This window comes from Solea senegalensis, linkage group LG8 (assembly GCF_019176455.1).
Source record: "Solea senegalensis isolate Sse05_10M linkage group LG8, IFAPA_SoseM_1, whole genome shotgun sequence".
Taxonomy (NCBI): Eukaryota; Metazoa; Chordata; class Actinopteri; order Pleuronectiformes; family Soleidae; genus Solea; species Solea senegalensis.
In genome coordinates, this window is record NC_058028.1 from 24,241,856 (window position 1) to 24,267,176 (window position 25,321).

Below are 25,321 nucleotides of genomic sequence, written 5' to 3' on the forward strand. Positions count from 1 at the left end.
TGGATCCAGAAGTGCAGTGACCATATCAGATTAAGTTTCTATGAATTACTAAAGTTGACTTCATTTAAAAAGGCTTTCATTAATAGTTTCTGATATGTTTATTCATTTCTGCTGTTTCAGCGCTGTGTAGCGCAAAGATTTACAGAGACGAATAAAGGCTAAGCTAAATAAAAAGCTTCTGTACATGGTCAGTGGTATCAGCATAGAAGAAATATGGATATTATATATTCATTATTGGTGTTTGTTTTAGGGTAGTTATTTTTCTATACATTTCTATCAGTGAGATTCATGTTGTTAGACTTGCATATGTCTACATCCAATGAACGCCATTTAAATCCATGTGTATTTATTATTTTTTTTAGGGGACGAGATGTATTATCCTCAAAAAGTCAAAGGAGTCATTCATCGAGACTCTCAAAGTAGAATCACCTGCAGTATTGAAAATCTTATGTTTTTAGTACAACCACGAGCCTTTTATTTATACTGATTCTTTTATTAAGTCTTTCTTCTCTCCATTTTGTCTTGAAAGTGATGAGTGCAACTATTTGCCAGCATTTACAGAGAATGATGAAATCTAATAACATAATCAGGGAGAACCATGTGTCCTGGTAGGACATAGGAGTTCAGCAGGGCTCATTACTGGGTACTTAACCTTTGCTTTACAGTAGAAATATTTACAAATCTTCCGTGGACACTGTTACATACCTCTTTCATGATAAACTTCTTTCCAGATAAGCTAGTCAGGTAAAAACAACAACTGTCTAACTGTTGTCTCCAGCTGTCTCCATCACTTTACATACTGCAGCAGTCACCTGTCAAAACCAGGCACCAGCTGCACTATGTGTGTGCATCCATAACCTTCGGCTGTCAGGTCACTCTCAAAACAGTTATTCTAATATGAGAGTTATAAAATACCAGCATGTCAAACCTACGTTAAGCCATTTTGATAAAGGATTTGGTGTTTGTGGTGAGTCATGCACACATTTCCCAATGATTTGCATAAAACAAAAACACCCTAGTGAAGCATTAATACTTCCCTGTAACCCACAAAGCAAAAGAGTGAGAGAGAACGAGAGCTCCGCTCAAAGCGCAGTAAACAACAACAAGGTGACAAAACTGGCCCAGAGGAAGAGTGTGTTCACTGGTGGCTCTTTCATTTAAGGCCAACACTAAATCATATTGAAAGGTACGTTCACTGACCCCAAAACAATCTGGAAATGTCACAGGCTAAACCTCTGAGGCAAAGTGTCTTTGTTTCACCCAACAGGTGTAGGCTGATTACCATCAGACCTTTACATACTTGAGAGTTTTCGTAATGAGGTCCCCTGTCTGCTCTTTCTCCAGCCTTTATATCAAGGATAATCTGTTACATATTCATGACCCACTGCCCGTCAGACAATAATGTTATTCAGATCAGCTGGTAAAACTGCAAGAAGTCAACATGTGTCATCTCTGTTCCACAGGGTCTGAGGAGCCTGTTTAAATGGCTCTAGACGGAGTGTTTCTTCTCTTAAATACTGATAACTAGGCTAGTTACACCTGGTTTCTCCTTTGATAGCCATCGTATCGCCATGGCACAGCAAAGACAATCACAGGTTTCATATGAAGAATCATCAACATACCCCATGAGTGGTGTGGGGTTGGTTCCTTGAGTATGTAATGTATGAAACCACATTGATACACTACACCTAGAAAATACTTCAGGTATTAAATAAACTGTGTATTTAATCAAGTCGACACTTCAAAATACAAAGTATGATGCATGTGGTTTTAGTTTTGTTGAATGCGTGGGGTTTTAGGAATACAGTTACAGGTAATGGTGTTTGAGCACCATATTTTCGGGCAGTGCACCTGCATTTTGAAGAAAAAAGGCATATTTCTAGGCTGGTGTCTATGTGAGTTGATTAGATCTCCTTTCCTCAGAATCTCTAATGTTGGATACAACTCCATTTATGGTTCTTTAATTATCTTGGGCACTTCGGCACAGCCAAAGGCCCTTGTGATATATTCACATCCATTATTCTAATCCTATTAAAATGGGATTCCACTTGTCATCATTTTTCACTGTCACTATTGCTCATAGATGTAGGAGGGCATCTGACTGCCTATGCTTCCAATAGTGGTGGCTCAGTGCTGATCTCTCTCTAACAACACTGGTACACAGTTTCTGCAAAGTCGTCATGTTTCCATGCACGGTTAAGTTGAGCTACCAATATTTAATAAGACAACTGTCCTTGTCCCAGTATACAAGCACTAGCAAGGAATCCATTTAATGAAGCAGTGTGTCTGCCTCCGCTACACTAGATGGCAGTATGCGCCCTTTCAGCTTGTTATGCTGCATTCCATTTACGTCGGAACTCAGAATTAGGAGTGACATCGCCCCGGTGAGTTCACTGCCACACAAACAGCACTGCAACATGTCTACAGAGAAAAACAAAAAGTACGATGTGTTCAACTGATTTAATGTGAAACACACTGGACAGAAGTGCTATGAACGGTGAAAGTAGCAGTGCACCACAACAATGTCTGCAACCAATATTTTCTGATTTCCCTATCCTACTGAAGGCACCAACAGTATTCTAATGAAGGCATCACGAGCAGCTGTGCACTGCAGGTTTCTACATAATCTAAATTCTAATTCTAATTCTAAATAAATCAACAGCCCACCCAGGGCCTGAGTGATGGTACATGTTGTCAGCCAGGAAGAGATAGACAAAGAATACACCTGGTAAACATAACCTCAAATTATTATCCACTCAAACTAAAAATGACTTATGTTTTTTTTCTACCTTTTCATCGGCAACGGTTTAATGACAACAGCAGTAAATCTTTGAATAAAGGGATCACAGCATAGCCAGTGTCACCCTCCGTGTCGTTAGGAATCACAGAACATAGATTACAGTGACAGTGAAAGAGAAGAAACTGAAAAGGAACCATTTTAATCAGTAATACAAGTATTTCAAGTCGTACTGGTGTAACAATGGCACATAACAGGGAACTGAGACGGTTTCACTTCACAAAGTTTCTCCAAGTTGATGAAAAGAGTCTACCACAGCACCACATTTCATCTTTAGCCGCCTGCGGCCATTTGTTTTGGTTTCTGAATAAACCTAACAGCGTCCCTGAGCTTATCTGAATCACATCCTGTTCCCTGCTGGTCACATTAATACCACCTCACACTGATGAAGTGCTTAGAAACAACCATGTCTGAGCAAAGGATTCAGACACAAAACCCTCACAATCAAGTCCTCTTCTCCTCAGAGTCTCTCTGATCATCAGTATTAGGTCACAGGCTAAATTGAGGTTTCGTTCTCTACCTACATTTGTTGGATTTTATCTAGTTTTAGCACAGAGCTTTTGATGGTTGTGGAAATAGAGAGATATTCTTAGAATTACAAACTATGATATTCACTGACAACAAGACGCTGTTATTTATATATGTTAAAGAAAATGGTGAGAAAATGATATGTGGCTATGCTTTACTAGGGCTAAATGAGATAAGTAGTGGTAACCTAAAATTATTTTCACAACTTTGGTGATGCAAAACATTCTAACTTCCTGTTCACAGTCAGATAAAACTGACGAGGGATGATGTGCTTCCCTTTTACTGTGCTTCTTGTTCTCAAACAGCATTTACCTGAATAAATAAAGTATGGCGTGAAAGTTCTAATCCAGATAATGATTGCAGTGATCAGCCATTTAAATGTGGGATAGTAATTACTGTATAAATGCTGTTAATATGATTTGTTAATAGTTGTGCCCCGACACTGCACGTTCACTGTCATTTCACTTGGTCTCTCTATTTTATTTGGTTCAAAACCATTGTTGTGGGGACATGTTTGGGTTGTAGTGTTGGATTATAATTAGGTGTATGTTAAGGTCGAAGGATGGGCAATTAATTGTGATGGTTAGCGGCAAGGTTTGTAACAGGACTAGCAAAATGTTTAGAGGTGAACACCGATAAACCTCATGCAATGTTTTGATTCCCGTGCTGATTTAAAGCATATTAGACGCAATTAAGGCCCAGTGTGTAAGACTTTGTGGCATTGAAGGGTGAGACTGCAGACCGCAACAAACAGAGGACTCATCCACTCACACCTCCCTTTCCCAAGCACATCAGGGAGCTGGATTGCGGTATTCACAAACTACAAGGTGTGGTGCCACAAGATGTACGAGATCAGCTGACGAGGTTCCAATAGATACAGATATTACTGACGACGTCTTCTGTCAGCTCTGACTAGTTTGTCTAGCACAGGTTTCTACACATGATGGCTGACTTAAAGCACATAGAAGGCGATGGCTGAATGATTTTATTTAAATTGAATTTATTTCAATTATACACTCATACAAACTTATGAGTAGTTCATTTCTGCCAATAAACCGTCCTAAATATTACAAGCTGGCCATCAAAACTTCTTATGCCAACTGAAATTCATGATTAGATCTGACAATTCGTCCACCACTAACCTCCCTTTGTAATCAACTGTGTCTGCAGCATCATCAAACCGTGGTAAAGCTGGCGTGCAGCAGAGAGGAAAGCATTTCTAGAGCAGCCTGTGAAACTAAGGAGGAGGTGAGATTCAAATCATATTCACCATTTGCTCCACTATCTGTTTGCCTGCTGCATAGATGAGTCTCCTGCTCCGCAAACACTGTTGACTAATGATGACAAACAGAGTGTTTCAAGTTACCGCCAGCCAAATATTGATCTAACATCTGTTGTACTCAGCAGAATATGCTGAGGTGGGAGATTGGCTGCTCATGACATTGCTTAACTTGGCTGCAAAACAATGTAGGCTGTTAAAAATGCATGCAGGTGCACGGGAGGAACAGCAGGAAAGTTAATTTGAGATGCTATGTAACACTGCGGAGTGCTGGTGACTGGTACCTTATGCATAGACTGGGGTGGGGAGTGATATCTGTCTAACCACAGGAAATGCAGAGAGCTCTGCAACCGTGCCAGAGACACCAGCGGTGGCAAAACCAAGCAAAAAGGGAGGAGGGTAAAAAAAAAAATCAAGAAACACACTTTGTCTTTTTAATTTACTCCAACACCTTCAGCCAATATTTTCAAGCTTTTTCATTTTACAGTTCAGCTGTTTTGCTTTTACCCAGAAACTCCAACAACCAGAACAAATTGCTTTCAACCTATAACAATGAACAGTTCAACTGTGCCAGTGATTCTCAGGACAAAAAAAAAGGGACTTTTTAATTTCTAAGACAGGAGCAAAAACATTTTTGCACTATAATATTATCTTAGGGGCTATTAAATATTTAAATAACCAAGTGTTAGGTTAGGTTATTCTTCTCATATGAAAACAAGTTTTAGGATTTTTTTTGCTTCTTAAATGTGACTATGTTATGGTTCATTGGCTCCTCTATGGAAATAATCTTTTATTTGTCAACATAACACACGACATGTGAGGTTGTAAATTTGAGGTTTTTAGAAAGCCCTCGGAGACATATTTGAAATAGGTACATTTATGTTTAAATCGAAATCATTGAGTTAGTAAAGTGAATGTGGTGTAAAACTGACAGCACATGTCCATCAATTTTTTTTCCCTGATCCCTCCCTCCTCGGCACGTCACTGGCATCATGTAAAATCCAGTCTCATCCTCGTCCTCCGAAACAAAACACTGTTGTCTCCTCCTCAGTTTACGCCGCAGATACAGACCACTGGGGTGGCGAGAAGTCCTCCAACAGGAAGAAGGCGGTTTTGCTTGTTTACCTATGTCGTCAGTGACTAATCAATACTGTGACAGGAACGACAGCCATGTCATGGGGACTTTTTAAATGCCGGGTTTGTAGGGAAAATGTATTCTTTGACACAGATCAAATGGACTTGAATTCAAATGAAAAGAGAAACCACGTACTGCAGATCAATTGTCGGCTAAATGTTCTCTCTCTTACCCGGGTGGTGGTGGCGAACATGTACTTCTCACGCAGCTGGAAGCTGTCCACCTGCTCCAAGATCACTTTGCGGTTCTGCTCACTCTGGAAGAAGTCTGTGCTGCTGAGGATGGTGGAGACTCCCTGGGGCTCGTGTCTCTGGACCAGCACTGTCGTGGGGGGATCATACGGTTCAACACCCCTAGGATGGGAGAGAAGAGAACAAGGGTGGAGGAAAGGGACAAGGGTGACAGAGGGAGACATTGCTGTGTTAAAAGGAGTGTTGGAAAAGGGAAAGCAGGTAAAGAAGAGAATGCCAAAGCTGTTTGTTACCAGGCTTTGTTTGCAACATGGACGTTCTTGTTTCCTTGTATGTTTAAATCTATTTATTTCCTTCCAAACACATTGTGTTTTAGCACTTTATGTAACAGTGCCAGTCTTCATGCAGACCTGCATTTTATGTGTACCATATGTCTCATCTCCAATAAAAAAATGACTCTTCTGTTCAGGAAAACTTTGTGCTCTGAAACTGGGGGAGCTTGGCACACTTGGCATTTAATCAATCAATACCAGGGAGAAGAAGTATTGTGCAGTTCTGATAATAACCATCTAACTCATCACAAATGCCCAACCACAAATCACATGTCTAACAACCACATGGACTAAACACAACTGTTTTCCACGTGCGTCACATTGTAATCCGCCGCCCCAGGTGACCATCATTTGCCTACGGTCACAGGTGACGACTGCTTTTCCCACTAAAAACATCAGTGTGACAATGTCACTCCTGACCACAGCTCATTATAAAACCAAACTTGCCGTGAACCTTGACCACTCCGATGAGCACAGGTGCATGAGCCGGTTGAACCATGTCAGTGCTGAATGGGAAAATAGTTACTGCTTCAACTGTCTGGAACTAACAAAGGCAGTCGAGACTATTGACTCGTATTTGCTTTTTCTAAAAGGTTCAAATTGTTGCCAAGTTCACAGAATTCCTTTGACTCCAAAGACAAGGCTACAAAACAGCCACCAAGAGAAAAAAGAGTCCCTGAGGCTGTTCTGCTTTGACCTATTCCATGCCTAATTATTTGGCCGCTTATTTATTCATGTAGTGAAAAACTCCATCCTAATGTTGATAATCAGTGTTTTCTTCCAGCTTCAGGAAACTTTTTCAGACGTTTCAGTGTGAAAAACATGTTCTGCCCTTAAAGGTTACATCACCTAAATCTGACTGAGTATTTCTGGCCTTCGCTGAACTGTTGGGACTGTTTTCACCCTGTCAAAGGATCCTTGTCACTTTGCTCCCCAAAATACTAAAAACAAAATGTCAGAGCAAAATCATTAATACAAAAATAACTGTCTGTCGGTCAACCTCGACAAACAGCCTGGTGGAACTATTTGTGACCAAGGACTACGAAACCATGGCATAGAGAGGCCCAGAATGAATGAAGGAGATTCACTGCTTCTTAACTTGAGCCTTTCAAATCAGTGTGTTTTCCTCCAGAGTCTCGAGAGCTAAACAGAGAGAGCAGTGTCTCAGCTCGGCCCTGACTCTGTGGCATTCTTTCAAAGACTGCTGTTCAACTGATGGAGTGCTTAAGAGGGCGATTCGCAGTCTGTCTCTGTCTCTTCCTCTGAATTAATCTCTGAACACTTCTGAAAATCCCTTCCTCCACTGTTACTAATCTTCTGCCAGTCTTATTAGTAAACACGCAAAACCGTACCGTAAAAAAAATATGTTCAATAGACAGTCAAGCCACGGTTCATTTTGGGGGCGTAAACCGCAATATTTCGGTACATTAAATATGTGTATTTATTCTCTATGAATAGATTCTGCATGAATTGGATTGTTTGCGCAACTGTGTTTGTACACAACTTGTTTTTTTTCCCACGTTCATGAACGCAGCACCAGCACTCCTTTGTTTGTATGTCGCTTCCTTCATCTGAAAACAGGCCCTGTCAAGCAATACTATCAGACCTGACTGAGGGAGCGTTTGTGAGTATACAATAGCAACACCGATGTAGTAAATGTGCTAACTCTGACATATTTACAGTACATTGATGCTTTTGCTGAAATGTTGATCAACGTGCATTGTCCTAATGAAATCAATGAAATGAAATGAAACAGCAGCACAGGGCAGGCAGGGACAAGAGCCATTTTTCATGTCAAACTGCTAAACAAGCAGTTTCCTGAGCTCAGAATTCACTTCTCAAATGTTTTGTGGGCGTCACTTTGTTTTCAGACGTACACCAACCTGCTTACAGTCATCTTGCAATGACTGTGTCAACATACAGCGAATCACTTCCTGTGTGAAGCCAGAAATGTCTCTGGGTGACATGAGATCTAAGCAGTGCTATATACTGAGAAACAGAGAGAGAGACGTGTGGAGTTGATAGGCTTGTGTGAATTGTGTGAACTCATTTGACAAGGGTCCGAATATTGAGGACATTTTATGTTGAAAAGTCACTGTTCACACTACATCACAGCTGTTCCCATTCATATTGACTAGCTGATATGCTGTTCGTGCATGCAATTCAAATGTTTATGTTGATATTTAGCATTTATGTAACGGCTCATAGATTATATATTTCTCATTAAAATAAATAATTAAAATGAATAAATAAATAAATACATACATACATCAATAAAAAAACCTCCTATGGTTGTTTCAGAATTCTCATCAATTGGCCCTTAGTTGTGCACTTTGAGTGTGAACATGTGCAGGTGAGTGTGCCAGGTTAACTGTGCATCTGTTTTATCTTGTTATCAGTGACAGAAAGTCACTTACACAGCAAAAAGTAATTCGTTTTCACAGAGGGGCAGCAGCAGCGAGGGCGACCTGCAGCTCTGCGTGATCTGTCGAAAAGCTCTTCCATCTCACACTTACTCGGACATGAGCAGATGCAGAGACCGGGGGGGAGGGGCTTTAATTCATCTGAATACTCATTTATCAACAAGCAGACATCAGAGATGTCTGATGGTGCTGTTAAGTGCTGCGTCCTCATTTTCCCTTAGCCCTTGTTTTTCTGACTCTGAAGTTCTGCCTTGTACCATGACTGCTTTCATTTAAATTTAAAGTCACAGAGAGCTCAAGCTTTTGGCAAGAAAAAGGGATATGAAGTCACTGATTTTATTGTCGGATTGTCTGCAGTGGATAAGCTGGAGAAGGATTTAAATAAAAGACTTTGTGTTATCCTACGCTATTCTTTAGATTTTATTAAATTAGACTACATCAGACTATGCGTCTCTAGTGAATCAATTATTTTTAATTCACTGCAGGATTGATCAATTCTACAGTTCAATAGAAAATATCAGGGGACCGTTAATGTCGTCATATAAATCACTCCCATGGTGTCTCTATGGGAGTGACTGCAATGAGCGGTTTTGTATAGAGGACGATCAGATACAACTCAAGCTGCAAAAATCACTCATCGCAGTTCTCACACACACAACAACACTTTGGTTCCTCTTCCCAATTTTAAAGTGAACATGTCCACATTATATATCACTAAAATTGCATTATGTCCTGTTTCTAAAGATGCCATGTGTTCTGCCCGAACTCTTTGAAGAAATGCGTTTGAAAGTTGCTGCACACAAAATGAATACAAGCTTATTGTAATTCAAACACCAAGAAAGATAATTAACAAAAGGTAACTCCTCAGGCGATAAAGTAAAAGTCTTCATTTTGTTGGAAGCTTTAGTTACAACACACTTACTACTGTTGGCCTCAATAGCTATGTTTAACTAGGCCCAAATAATTAAGAGTTCCTGGTTTGAGTTATTCCAATGTGTAAATATGACACATGTTCTCTTTTGACCTTTTGATAAAGCTGGAAATAGATGGAAACATGGCAAGAGCAGCAACAGAAAACTGGTCTGCAGCCAACACTATTTCATTATAACAGACTTCAAGGTGCGTGTAAAGCCATGAAAAATATATTTTCTGACTTTGTCACCCCGCAGGAAAATGTCTTATTAACCACCTTGCCAAATGTGAATGATTAAAAACAGTCATTGTTTAAAAGTTTGGTTTCCAATCATGTCCAATTTAGCAACATTCTCTGCTCTGAGTTGCAGTCTAAACAAAGCATTATCCCTAACTTAACCAGTTCCTCAGAAATGGTCTCCATGTCAGAAAAGGTCATAAAGAGGTTACAAATACAAGTACAGTTTGTCTGTGTTTGTACAGAATATTAACGTCATCATACTGGTTCAACAAACATGTAGAGAAGTGACTTTCCATCAAGAAGTTGATCAGGGTATTAGATTTGATGGTTGATGTTCTAAAACTGAAAATGTCAACGGGGGTGTACCACAGGGCTCTGAGATGGTTGCACTTTTATTCTCTATATAAATAATACAGATCAAAACAAACTTCATAACACGTATAGGACTTTTTAAACCCAAATGACACAAGGACGTATTTGAATAAAGAATCAAAAGTGAAATGCAGCAAGGCCCTACCAATACCCACTGACTAAGAGCTATGCTTCATCTCACAAATCTGGTTCAATTATGTCATTTACTTTCTTTTTTCCTGAGTTTTATGATTTTGCTTCCTCAATTTCATTTCTATATTATGTTGTCCAAAGGATTTGTTCAGTAATAATCTGCTTCTGTACTACTTGTTTTTAGTTATTAGAAGAAGACTCAAATCTTTTATATGACAAAAACTAATTAAGACATTACACTAATTAAGACATTTGAACCAAGATTGAGACTACTTGAAAAAAATGGGTGACACAATGAACACTAGCAGTCAAAAGTGGTCACATGAGCTAATGTGCTAATGTCAGCTGTGAGTGAGAGTACTTGGAGTTCTTTCCTTAAGATCAAATCACCTGTGACTGGTGTTAATGCCGCGTTTGAACAGAGCGTAAGTGAACAGTGGTTGTCTTACCAAAAGTAGGTCTTCACGTGCTCTTGGATCAACACCCATGTCTCCCCAAAGTCATCAGATTTCCACAGCTGTGGGGGAAGGAGGAGAGACGGGGTGTAAGTAGGAGGAGGTGGAAGGGGCAAAGAGAGTGAATAATGGAGAAAAAGAAGGCGAGGTGGCACAATGTAAAAATGTAGGTCAGGCTCATTCCTTCACTCTGGCTCGTACATTTGTGAGGAGAACAATGGAGAACCATTTGGTGCTATTGTGTCTGAATTCAACGAGGAAAATAAAAGACCTAACGTGCCAAAGCAGGGACAAAAAAAACCAAACATAAATAGCTTCTTCTCTTGGCTGCTGTGGAAGCTGTTACAATAAATGTCTTAAATCAAACAAGTGCTGAACATTTAAATCACAGCCCAGGGGCAAACACATCTTACATTAATGAGAAATAATTAGAAAAAGAATATTAATGAACGTTTTCTGACATAGTTACGTTGTTGTTATTGTTGCTGAAAACACAGGAACGTTGATTAACATTAGCTACAAATTTGAAGTCTAACGTCATAGTACGAAAATAAACGGTGACTAAAAACAATAAAAAGAAAGAACATTAGAATTTATTCAAATTATATATAGATTGTTATTGCGAGATTGTGGTTTCACACATGATATTATAGAGTGTCACAAAGGACGTCATAAAGGATTAGAGGCCATCTTTACCTGTTTGCTCGTATGAGAGCTGTCATAGCCCAGTACCAGGTTGGATCTTGTGCTGTGCAGCAGCAGGTCTGTTGGTCTGAAGGGCAGCAAGAAACCCTGGACACTCTTACAGAAGTCGAAGGTGTTCCACAGGTAGTTGTTGGTGGAGTCTACAAACAGGTACTGCCAATAAGAGAGAAAACACACATTAGACGACATGTGGAGGCATTTTAAAAGCAATATTTCAAACAGAAAATACGCTCATCACTAAACTAATCTGACAAGTTGGAGGGAAACGATTCTTGGAAAGAAAACAGAAATGTAATGAGATTCTTACAACACCAGTGCTCTGTCAAATGTATTCCCCGGTCTCATTATTTTTGATTATGTAATTATACCGTCCTCAATAGGTGTTAATCCCACTTTACTCAGCTTGCTACATCACTGTAATCCTAGTTAACTTCCAGTTCTGTGTGATCAGCTGCAAAGACGCTGTGTTCTGCATTTCTAACCATGAAATTCAAACATGTGCTTGGTAACCCCTCTCTAATGTAATGTGTTTTTAAAATGTAAATTTCATAGATGACATCGCTATGACACCAACATGTTTATTTAGGTGCCTTTCTGACATAAATGTGCATTTTCCTGCACTGTGAATTTATGGATGTACTTGGGATGGGATTATGTTCATGTAACATGGCACATTTTACACACATTTTTACACAAATTAGAAAAATGGCTTTTTATGAACTTGCCTTTCGTTAAAAATCTAATAATTGAGTACATTTTGACACCATATATCGTATTGAAACACTGTACGCTGGAGAAACCTTCCATAAACTCAAAATGTCTGAATGTCTAAAACACTTACGGAGCCAAGCCTAAATGTGTCAGCCATTTACTGATTAAGACCTGGGAGTGAACTTTAAAGTCAGAAATATTCACAGACATCCATGTCGTCTAAATTATCTCTGCTAATGAAGGGAATGGGAGCTTGCCAACCTGAGTCAGCCACAGTGGACTCTTCCAGCAGCTGATGGCAGTTAGAAGCGTCAGTGTGAGAAGAGCACTAGACCAGAAGTGAGTTCACTTATTGAGCCCTCAAACCTAACTTCACCCTCTATCAAAAGCTTTTGAAAAAGATTTTTCTGCAGTGCTGCATGACTGTTTAATACGTGAGGGTCACTGCTCTACATTGAGGTCTGGTCTGAAACATTTCACTATTGAATATGAGGAAGAATTTGGTTTAAAAACCAAAAGAAGTCGCTAAGACAGCTCAGTTTTGAGGATCAGGTCACAGAAGGAAGGTAAAAAATACCATAATGAGATAAAGCAGCACCAATGAGCACAGCAGAAAACCCTCAGACTCTTCTTTGTGCAGTTTGGTAGATGTTGCTAAGAATCGAGTGGGAATGGAGAGACCTATTTCTATATAATACAAACTGTATCATTTTCCACCTCAGTCCCACTTATATTACCTAGTGTCAGACAGACGCTGGGCCTGAAAATCCAGTCTTGTCTCAAAGGGATTTGAATATCACAGCTACCTTCCCCTTAAAACACTAAATACAGTCTGTATCCAGGAGCATGTGACCACGGTGACTGTGACTCACCCTCCTGTTGTCTGCAGGGCTGTGGTAGAACTGGGCGATGACCTGTTTGGAGCCTTCCTTGAACTTGGCTCCTGACAGCTGGAACTTTTCAGAGATAAGCAGGAATGTGGTGCCGTAATCATAGGAGACATAGACCTGGAGACAGAAACAAGAAGGCGTTATTAGGATGGACACCTTTTGGAGTTCTACTGCTAGTCGTACACACATCTGTGTTGAATTACTGGTAGTCTTACTGATTCTTTATTTTATTATTCATTACAACATGAGGGGTGACCTTGAATGCACTAAAAGGCAACAGGGTCAATGTTATTATTATAATAACCAAATATTGTTTACACATGGAGTTGTAACATGTAGATTAGAGGTAAATCCTTATTTTCATATCAAATGAATGCATTTTATTACCACATCATGACTTAAAGACATTGCATTGAGTTTTTTTTTACTTTTAATGCCATGACAGTCAAACCAGCCTCAAAAGCGGTGTATTGGTAAATGAATCAATCCATCAGGTCTATTTGTCACATGAAACTGCTGCTAGGACAAAACATAAACAAATTCTAACTATGTTGTTAAGATTCAAGAGTAGCCAGCCGGAGCTACTTACAGCTTAAATGGATCGATATACATCTGTGAAAAGGAAATAGTCGTTTTTGCATTTGCAATGATATATATTCATGCCGAGCAACCAGCTGAGCCATCCAGTCAATAATGATGATGAACAGAGCCTAAACAAACAACGCAAGGGGAAGTTGGAGATGCCAACCATCATTTAAGCCGTCACAGGTAGATTCATTTAGCTTTGGCTAATTAACAGTGACCGTGTGAGTCAGCACATCAACAGAGAGAGAGAGAGAGACAGAGCGAACCCTTGGCTGGTGTCTGATAAATACACTCCCTTTCTGCTGGTGTCTACACATTGTCAGGGTCGGTGAGAGTTGCAGAAGCAGACATACGACTCCATTACTTCCTTATAAATGTGTATATTACGGCGAGAGCTGTGTCATTTACACTCATTTAACTGCCAAGTTATCTGATAACTCGGCAGTTAAATGAGTGTCCTGGAGCAAACTCGAGCTCTTCCTTTAGTAATCATCAGGGAAGCTTGATGCAACAAGGAAGAGGCTGAAAACATAACATTATCAATACATAGAATAGCAAGTGGAGGCAAGGCGTATTAATAACCGATCACAAAAGCTCCTCTCATCCCTAGAGTCAGTTATATTAACATTTAAATTGAAAGTGGTAGCAAATGGAACTTTTTTTTGTATTTTACTTCTCTTTATAATAATCCAAATGTAGTTTAAAGGCCAGTGTGTAAGAAATAGTGAGATCGAATACTGTGACTGCACACTGATACAGATGGAGGAGTCCTCTGCTCCCTCCTCCCTTTATATCAAGGTACAACTGTGACCTTCACATACCAGGAAGGATGCTGTTGTTCTTCATTTGAGTGGTAAGATTCTGCTTCAAAACATGACTTACACACTCCGTAGCTGTAGAAACACGGCGGCACAAGACAGCTGCCTCCATAGAGCAAAGCCTTGTCTTCTGCACATATAAAATGCTCATTCTAAAGGCCTTTGCACACGCTTTATCGTGTGACAAGTGACAAAGTATTTTTAGAACATGTGTCCAATGAACGCAGCAGTCACACCGACTGCATAATTTGGCTGTGCGACATTGTGACTGCTATTAATGTTATGTTTTCAGATCATGGTTGATTTTCCCGAGCTTCCTTTTCGGACTAACGTGTTGTTGATGACGTTTCACGCAGTGGCCGGTTTCATTCCTAAAACCCCATTATTTTTAATAAACAAGAAGAAACTATGAAACCATTACAAGACGTGTGGAGGGGGGGTGCGGTGGGATGGTGTGTGGGAATCAACCCTCAACATAGTTTTCACCGTTGTTCGCTCTGAGCTGCTGTCTCTGCTGCAGCAGCTCTGTGTGTGTGTGTGTGTGTGTGTGTGTGTGTGTGTGTGAATACACTACACTCATTAACAGACTTTTACAAGAACATGCAAACATGTGCTTTTAAAATAAATAATCTTCTTTGGAGCAGGTTCTGTCCAGTTGATTTATAGGATTAATCAAACAATGTCACGTCAAGTCAACTTTATTTACTGTAAATAGTCCATTGTGTGTGTTAACAGTCATTTACTTGCCTTACTATAGATCTATTTTAAGATTCTATTGCTGTTTTTATACTTAAGTCAAATGTTTAGTCTAAGATTATATTTAAACATAGGTTTATATTTTTATAAACCTGTACATTTTATTCTAGGTTTTTTTTTATTTATATTTATCTGATACTGTGTTTACTTTATATAAATATTTGTTGTTGTTGTAGTGATTATGGGGAATACCATACCCTTTAAAAGCAGTGATGCAGGAGTAGAGGCTGAATTTTCAAAGCAACTCAGAGGAAATTGATGTGCAGTATATCACAACAAATCTACTGTTAGTGGCAGAAGTGACAGGAAGTTGATGCATGTGTGTGTAGTGGCTGCTGCTGCTGCTGCTGCTGCTCAGCCACCAGTGCCACTTTGAATGCAAAAGGGAATATTTGCATGGTGTTGGCCGTCATTTATCCAGCGAGAAGATCACAAAAAAGCCCTTGCACGATGACATTTCTAATTACATTTTAGAAAAACAGCCAAGGACATCAAAACATTTACATCCATAGTGTGAGGAAAGTTTTGGAAGAGGTGTGTGTGTGTGTGTGTGTGTGTGTGACCTAGTTGAGAGGAGTTGGTTCAGTGCAGAAAGAAACACAAGTTGACATAACCATTGAAATAACTGAGTGTTTTGGGTTTTTTGGCCTCCAGGCAGTAATGTATTATTATTTGCTTGTATCATTTATAACCTCTGAGCGTTGTGCGACTCGACAGGATCCCGTGCCCCAAAGCTCTTGCTTTCAGCATCCAGCAGCAGCTCAGCTCCTGTGTTTAATTGTGGTTTAGAGATAACTGCAGGTAACAGTTGAGGCTGAGCTGCGTCAGCCTAGGGCAGGTGCTCATGTGGAAACTGGACTGGAGTAGAAAAGGCAATTATGATTTTAATTCTTCTTATACATCACTGAGACATGGGACACCAGTGGTTAATTTCAAAATAAATGAATCACAATGACAATGACATTTTTTGAGGAAGATTTTAAAAAGATTGAGGCATTGTCCCATTCCCTTCCCAGGGGAGACAATTTAACATTTAGATAAACTTTCTATTCTTTGTAATATTCAGCTCCACAGCTATGGCTGCATATGTGAGACAATTTTGATTTAGAGGTTTTCAGATTGTTCAGCTTCTTAAATGTGAATATTTCCTGGTTCCATTGCTCCATTTGACAAAGAAATAATTTGTTGTTACTTGAGAACGTCATCATTTCAAGGTTTGTGAAACTCTAATCAACATTTTTTAAAATTTTCTGGCATTTAATGGACAAAACAAATACGCGACTAACCGGTAAAATAAACAACAAATGAATCGAAAGCAATCATCAGTTGCAGGTCTGTTTTGTTTCATCTTCGGTTCGTCTCGATGTTGCAGTTTTAAATTTATAAAAGCATTACTGTTCTGCACACTAGAGTAATGAGAATTTAATCATTTCAGTTCTTCATTCTGTTTTTAGGAGGACGCTGTTACATCTATCCAGGGACTACAGATGAAAGATTTCCTCTTGGCTAACTCTGGCACATTTACAGAAACATGTATCAGAAAGTGTCTCTGTTTAAATAAACCAATAATTAAATTTCACAGCAAGAAATACCATGAACATTAAGTGAGGACATAGCTGTTGTGTGCATAGGTACTTTTTCTCTGGCACAGATGGGTTCAGTTGTACTTACAGCGCTGGTTTTTGGCCCCGTGGCTGCAGCACTGTCTCGGGCCAAGGCTACAATGACATTGCTCTTCTCTCCAGCCCAGTGGACCACCATCTGGTTATGGGAGTCGTTCAGGTTGGCCTGTAGGAAAATAACACAACATGTTTCCTTTAGAATCATCACATTTCTACCACCTTGATGAAAACAAAGTATTGGTTCTCTGTATCAGTGGTTTCTGCAAACCAGGATTCTGAAAATAAATGTTTCAGTTCCATTTTGAAGAGACACTTGTGTCTGTGTCCTGGTTTGAGTGTTTCTACTCATTTTGGCCCAGCATATTATTTAATTTGCTTACACTGAGTAGTCAAAGCTAAAAACACTTGACTTTCAATTGAGAGTGTATTTATTTTACTAACTGCAGGAGCAGCTACATGAAGCAGATATTCACAGGGCTCAAAACCGGGGTTTGAGCCGTGGTTGGAACAAGGGCCTTTCTGCATGTTTGCATGTTCTCCCTGTGCATGCGTGGGTTTTCTCCGGGTTCTCCAGCTTCCTCACACAGTCCAAAAACATGCAATATGGGGATTAGGTCAATTGGACACTCTAAATTGACCATAGGTGTGAGAGAGGGTCATTGTTTGTCTCTATATGTGTCCCTGTGATGGACTGGCGAACTGTCCAGGGTGGATATTTGTGCATATCTGTGAGAAACAAAGATGTGTATGGATCAAGACAATAATTCATCTAAAATTATATTTTGACACACAGTTTGGCTTTAACAAATACTGCACCTCCTTCGATTTGAAAACTGCAGTCGGCTATATTGCGATTCCAATAACATTTTCGATGAATTGTTCAGCCCTAAAAATAACTACTGTCCAATGCGATTTAAATGTCCGACACTATCAAATCTCAATGAATCAAATCTGCAGTACACATTCAATCGACATCAAACTACCGTGATACGATCAAACAGTGAGAAAAAAGCATATTATCCCTTCCCTAATGAAATGGCAGGCATTTGAATTAACAAAATGCATTGTTTCAAACTGTGGTTTTGATGAACTGTTCAGCCTTAATTATTACCTTCTTTATAAGCTCCCTCTTTGCATATAATCACATTTCATGTTTATTATCCTGTGTGTGAGGCGGGTTATGCCATAACTTGCACCGACACACACTCTCCCCTTCAGTGCACCTCCCATCAGGCACATGGATCAATAAAAAGCAATGGCCTATTTCATCTTTTTCATTGTCACTGTCTTGCCATCTCATCTCCAAGCTGCCTTCCTTGCATTATCTTTTTATTGATAATCGTTTGTGAGGCGCGCTCTTTTTGTCCCTTCAGAACCTTTTGTGCCCTTTTCCTACCGGTGGCGTAAACATCAAGTATCTTTGCTGGCCCCGTCAGTTGTGATCAGATACAACAAACAACAACCCAGTTCTGCTTTGTTACCTCGACTAACACAACAAAGACGTGGATGACTCTGCCAAAGGAAGGAAAATGAGGTAAATAAAACATTCACTTGTAGACATTTCAGACATTAAGTGCAGCACCGTCTAGCTGAGTGGTCTGCAGTGCTGGGCCTTTATGTTGTAATAAAACAGGGTTGGGATTATCCACGCCACACCAACATCGAACAGTAATTTTAAAAGGAAAAAATTCATCAATGAGAGGGCAGACTCAGTAATCCATAAACCAATAAAGCTACAACCCATATTGTGCTAATGTTAGAGGGCTGAGTGATTCTTAACAAAGTAGGAAATCATTAAGTGCTAGACTACAGAGAATATTTTACCACTTTATCAGAAAGTAACTACACGTGATATTGAAGCCTTTATTCTGCCACCACGGCACAACTTCAATCTTTTCAAAATGTGACTTCCAACAGAGAATTGACAACGAGCCTCTGTTGTGAAGCCAGCTTTGATGATAAACAACGAGCTCTTCCATCTCCTGCTTCAATAAACATCCTTCTGCTCTGCCTCCACTCTCCATTTATCCTCAGAGTTCCTCCCTCAGGCTGCCTCGGTATAACGTCAGGGCTGTCTGTCAGGTCAAGGTGTTACCACAGTATATCTCTTCATTTCAGGCTTCACCGGCCACGCCGTGAACGCACCGAAAGAGTGCAGCTCTGCAGATGATCACACATGAATCTGAGACAATGATCATGATGAATGGAGATGAGAAATGCATACAGTGCATGCAAGGTTGCAGCACAGTCCAGCAGCTGGTATCAAGATGGAGGCCGCACCAGATCTGTGTGATCAAACAGGTAGGGATGCACAATATTGGATATTTTTCCATGTGCCTAAATACAGTGTCTGCTGTAGTGAAATTAGTATGATATTTGTCATACTCAAGTCACAGCAGATGTAGATATGCATTTTCTAGAACCCAGGGACGTAGCAGCCTATTTAGCCTACTGTTGAAGCCATTAGTCATATTGGCAGATTTGACTAACAGCAGATTTTAAAGTCAATATCTGCTGATACTGATATCACGCCGGATAATATTGTGCATTCCTACAAACTGGTATTGACAATGTCTCTCCTACAGCTTTGGTAACAGAAGGAGAAAAGGATTGGCCTGAGTGTGTTTAGACAATATGTATAATGCACAATGCTGTGTCCCACTTTTTTGTCGACTGAGCAAACCCAACAATAAGATCAACAGAGAGCTTCTTAAAGACATCACAAGCTTGTCCCACCCTCATCACTGCGTCATTACCTCCTTTCAGCTGCTGTAGTTTCTATAGCTTGGCCTCCTGCACAGCGAGGTCGTTAGCGTTGTCCGTAAATCAACTGGCCTCAAAGAGGATGCGCACATTAGATTGCTTGTTTTGCTACATTTGAAGGAGCCTTCACACTGCAGTGCAGTCTTAAATGTATGTGAAATACATGATCAGACTCATATCCCATGTTGTTGTACTCCCTCCCTCTTTATTGTGACATGTGCAGTTTGCAATTCCATGGCACTGACATGCAATGCAGAGAGGGAAAGAGCTGCAGACTGTGTCGAGGGGAAACGTTCACGTAACACAAGGTTAAATCACTGGTGCTGTAAAAACTCTTTTAGGTGTTGAAAGTAGCGTGCCGTGCTGAGACAGACTTTAAATTCAAAAAATACAAAATTCACCAAAGCTTGTTTGATAGACATTCAACTAGGGCTGGACAATATATCGACATTATATTATATTATCTTTCATTTTAAGCCCAATTATTTGTGTTACAGCAGGATTTGACCATATTTATAGGCAATTTCATTGTTTCTAAATATGTAAATAACTCTATTTTAAACAGAAACAGTGCATTTACAGTGTATTGTCATTGAGCAAGGCACCCAATCCCCATTGCTCCAAAGTTAGTGTGTGTGCAAAAAGAAATGACTAACTTAACGACCTGTGTGCAGCTTTATATCCCCATATATCTCGTGTATCATTGATATAGCCTAAACATATCCTGATTATAATTTATAAGCCATGTTGCCCAGCCTTAGATTCAGCATAGTGTGAGGAACTATTGATGTATGACGTGTTGCTCTGTCATTTGAACTAAGATGGCACAGTGGGGTAACCATAGTAACGGCAGAGCCCTTGTTACAGAGGTCGTTACCTGTGGATTTTACGCTGACACCATGTTGTGTGTGTGACTTGTGAGCTGAAGGTGTGTAAATAAATCAGAATGACCACAATGCAGTCTTTCAGCATCTCATTAACCTTTGAATGCATTATTCAATTACTCCAACTGGACGTCTATGGATCGTATGACATTACCTGACCAGTAGCTTTAATGACACACCCAGTAGACTGAGGTCTGTCACGACTGGCTTTTCATGGTACCAATCTCATACTACACATCACTATCATCTATCACTTTAAATGCTGTGCTTTGTCCTTTCAAGTCAAGCTTCTCTCTGTATTAACATGCATTAATGCAGCTGTGAAATTGGCCACATTTCTTATTCGTGCTTGAATCCAAATAAGAAGCTGCCGACAGCCATTTAAATGAATTCTTCACCCCTCGTGCAAGCCTCACTAATATATGTTGATTATTTAGGATGAGACGAGCGCTGTTTAAAGCTCCGCCAATCCAATCTCAGTGTTTAGTATTCACAGAGCGCATTAACAGCGATGGGACGGAGAGGATTCCATAGAAAGTATGTTACTGGCTGAGTTGTAACACAGGACTGGTCTTGAAGCATTAGTCATCTACAACAGACATAGACACGCCATTCATATCATGTCAGAGCAGAGCACTGCATGTGAAACTTCAACAAGACCAACACAGTTAAACAAACCTGAGACAATGCTGCTAACCCAGTATCAACGCATGAGATCCAAACTCCTGCAGGCACATGCACACAGGCTGTTATTTCCCATCATCTCACAGGGGAGGAGTCGCTGTCAGGCTGTTCAAGGAGAGGTTCACTCATTCAGTTCATTTCAACTGTTTACATCTCCGACTCTTCTTCAGCCTTAACGTCTTTAACCAGTGGAATAAGGTTTTTAAATCTGTTTCAGGAAACAGGAAATAAACAAAATGCATTTGCATCAAGTGACACTTGATTTGATTAAAGAGGGATTTTACATGCAGCTTATGCTTCGCAAAAGATAAGGAACCTACTTCATTGCTATCAGCTACATTCCTCTCCTTCCTTCCACCCATCTGCATCTTTGATAACATAATGGTGGAATGGGTGTTATCACCCAAACTACATACCCACAGAGAATTATTGTAATGTATAAACAGTGTTTTCCTTCTATCATTTGTTGTTGTTTTTTTTTAATTTGCACACAGTTTTTGTTTACTTTGTGTTAATCAAACTAATTATTTTGAGAATATGCAAAATTAATCCTGGTTAAAAACAAGCAATGGCCATGTGCTCATAAGCCCAACCCATGTGATAGTAATCGACAAGAAATTTGTAGATATTTGCAAATCCATCAGAGTCATTAATCGTCAACATTCCAACACACACCACACATCTCAGGGCACTTCTTTACTGGACCGGATATGCTTCCAAACTATGGTTAGCCTTCCTCAACCCAATAAAGACAGGCACAATGTGACTGACAACTGCATTTTCTAGGATTTTAGAAAAAGAAGGAAAAATTGGATATGGGTCGTAATTAGCCAAGACATCTGGGTGAAGGGTTGTTTTTTTTAAAGAGGTTTAATAACTGGTACTTTACAAGCTTGGTGGATAGATTGATGTGATTTAATATGGAACTGTTAATTAAAGGAGACATATGATACCCTATTTCCCCCATTAAAATAGTTCCCTGGTGTCCTAATGAACATGTCAGTGACATGCTTTGGTCAAAATACCATAAGGATGAAGCATCATAGCAGTTCAATAACCCTGCTAAACCCGCCCCTTTCAGAACGCTCGGTTTTCGTGCCCTTTATATGCAAATGAGACACAGGCAAACACACACCCACTTCTTCCAGGGGGTTTCTGATTTGTCCTCTTTACAGCTCTATTCGTCTCCCCCTCCCTCCACTAGTTCTCAGACAATATCAACATGGCAGCGTGCGCAGAGTGCCGTCACAGGAAGAGACGTCCTACATAAGGATCGAGCCGAACACTGTCCAACTGTAAATCAGTTAAAAACACTTAGGGACAGCACCACTGATCACCACTGCTGATCGCCAGTGGGCGCGGCAAGCTGAATAAACTGCCGCTGTATCAGACCGGTGACTGTGCTCCGGTCATGGAGGACGTACTGAACAAATACGAACACACGTTTGCTGACTTTATCCGGCACATTAGCTTCATATATAAAATCCTCTGTAAAACACTGTGCTCCACTGTGCAGCCACCAACAGCACACTTGTCCCTCCGCGTTGACATAATACCGCTCTTCCTCCCTCGCCTGCACTCTCGCAGGGAGAGGGTGGAGCTAAGGTGGAGGTCTCCAAGTAAACTTACTGGTGGGGCGGTAACATTCGTGGTGAAATGCGCATGCTGAAACTCTCTAACCGTACACCTGGTGCTTCTTAAGCTCTTGTGCTAAAATATGTATCAGTACCACTTGGGGGGAGAAGATGATCAATTCTGATGTTATTTTATTCACAAAGCAGTTCATGAAGTCGTCACTGCTCAGTGTTTAAAGAACGGACAACTCAGCGGAGCAGTGGCTCTGTGTCAGCCTGGCTACAGCGCTGAGAAGAAACCTGTGATTATTCTTCTATTAAATCATCTTTCCAGGCTACATGAAATACCTCTAGATTACTGGAACGCCATATTCTTTCTAATCTACGTAAAGCCTGTCAAAGAGCACGAGTGTGGGAGTTCAACCATGGTGCTACTCTGCTCAGATTCACCACTTTCAACAAGATCATCGATGACGGAGGGAGTACAATCCTGACAGGTAACTTCAGAGGACAAATGGACACTGAGGTAAATAAATATAGCACTGTCTCTTTTAATGTATTAATATTATTATCAGACTGGCACCAACTTGTAGCACTACCTTTTCTTTATGTCATTGTAGTAAATTATTGTACAATTAAATGCAAATAAGTCACAACAAGATCGAGGGTGTGACTAAGGCAGTGAGTGGGTTTATTCACATGTTGAGTGAAACCAGTTGATTCTAACGGCGAATGAAATGCAGAACTAAGACTATTACGGTCAACATCTACATGGATGATGACAATGATGATTTGATCTGTACGCAGTACTAACTCAGATAAGAAAGACAATTCTGATAGAGACTCTGAATAAGGTGCAGGTGGACGATCAGAACTGGTGTCTGTGATATCCAACTCGGATGAGAAAGACTAAGAATAAGGCTTTCAAAAGATAACTATCCATGTTTGTGCTTGGGGTTGATTAAAAGTCTAGTATTATAAATGGCTGCGACTCCTGGGAACATGGGTGTTAATATGTGTGGGTGGTGTCGACTCATTTAAACATATTCTTCTTCATGTAACCATGTTTCCCAGAATAAATCTATAGGATTCTCAGTCATTTAGATCATTAATTAAAAGAGATTTTGAGGAGAGTGATCTTATATTTAATAGTCCACATTTAAAGTGATAATCTTGGAATATGATTTATTATTGGTGTTGATTTTTATTAAATTAGAATGTCTAACTCCTCTTCTGTTTATTATTTATCTATTTATTTATTTATTTAATGAATGTAGTAGGTCGAGGGACAGACACAGTCTCTATAGGGTTCTTAGGTGGTAACTGCTTGAAAAGAAGCACAGAGAAGCGTGTAAGACTGCAACTCTGCCTCCTGGTCTCAACTCTGGATTGTCATGGTGTTGGGTTTCTAATAAACTTTGCCACATTTCTAGATCAGAGAGCTGCTCCATCCAAAGTGGGATGGACGCCGTGTCTCCACATGAGACCAGGTTTTCCCCAGAAAGTCTGACAGTTATAAAGCTAATGCTGTTTTCTGGACACCATCTTAACAGCCAACGATTGACTGACGACATGCGGCTACACATGTCATCACTGGTCACACTGGGAAGAGGACGAGAGAAAATGACGGTGTCCGACATTAACTTTGCATTTCTATACACACATTCAACATTCTAATAATTTTTGTGGCCTCGGATTGGCGTAAAAGGGTGTCATTACTGCCGACAGGAATAGTAACATTACTGAATTTACGATTTATCTTTGTCGCACGCTCTGGCTCCGGGACGACACTGAAGTGTGGTCACGGTTTTCACATTCCTTAAAACAGAGACACCAATCACCAGAGTTTGCTTCTCAGCAACACACTGTTATTGGAAATGTGAAGAGTTTGGTGGTGAACCGGGGTTTTCTGTTTAGAACTACACCTCTTATTACAAACAGCCACTCAGTTATCCTGTTGATTTCCCGGCTACACAGGAGCTGCTGAGGGAGCTAATGGCGCTACCGCTATCTGATCCACACCAGCTACAGGGGACTGGCTAACTTCAATGGGACTGGCTTCCGCTACAAAAAACAAGATTTTATCTGTACCAACTCAGATAAGAATTCAGAGAACTCTGATAGAGACTCTGAATAAGGTGCAGGTGAACACAAGTCCAACGGGAGACCTGTGACAAGTGGTTTTATGTGTAATGTCTGAGCTGAAACAATTAATCCATTATTAATCAATTGCTAAATGAATCGACAACTATTTCGATAATCGATTGATCGGTTTGAAGCTTTTTCCGTGATTAAAACAAGATTTCCGATCGTTTAAGCTTCTTAAATGTGAGTATTTTCTTCATTTCTTTGCTCTGGATAACAAAGAAATCATTAAAGGTTAATCATTTTGGTTTGTGGACAAAACAAGACATTTGAGAACAACATTTTTTAAGAGAAAATAATCGATTATGAAAATAATCGTTAGTTGCAGCTCTACTGCAGTGTAAAAACAATAAACTTTAATAGTACACATCATCACACTACACTTAA

At 40.0% G+C, this 25,321-nt stretch overlaps 1 protein-coding gene across 1 annotated transcript in view; it reads right to left on the minus strand.

Moving 5' to 3' along the window:
* sorl1 (sortilin-related receptor, L(DLR class) A repeats containing) overlaps positions 1-25,321 on the minus strand; it is an 80,585-nt gene that overhangs the window by 45,815 nt on the left and 9,449 nt on the right. The window contains exons 2-6 of the mRNA XM_044032263.1: positions 16,934-17,050; positions 13,086-13,220; positions 11,494-11,655; positions 10,792-10,859; positions 5,912-6,092 (exon numbers count right to left, since the gene is read on the minus strand). Of these exons, the coding sequence (XP_043888198.1) occupies positions 5,912-6,092; positions 10,792-10,859; positions 11,494-11,655; positions 13,086-13,220; positions 16,934-17,050 (663 nt within the window). The remainder of the gene's footprint in view (positions 1-5,911; positions 6,093-10,791; positions 10,860-11,493; positions 11,656-13,085; positions 13,221-16,933; positions 17,051-25,321) is intronic.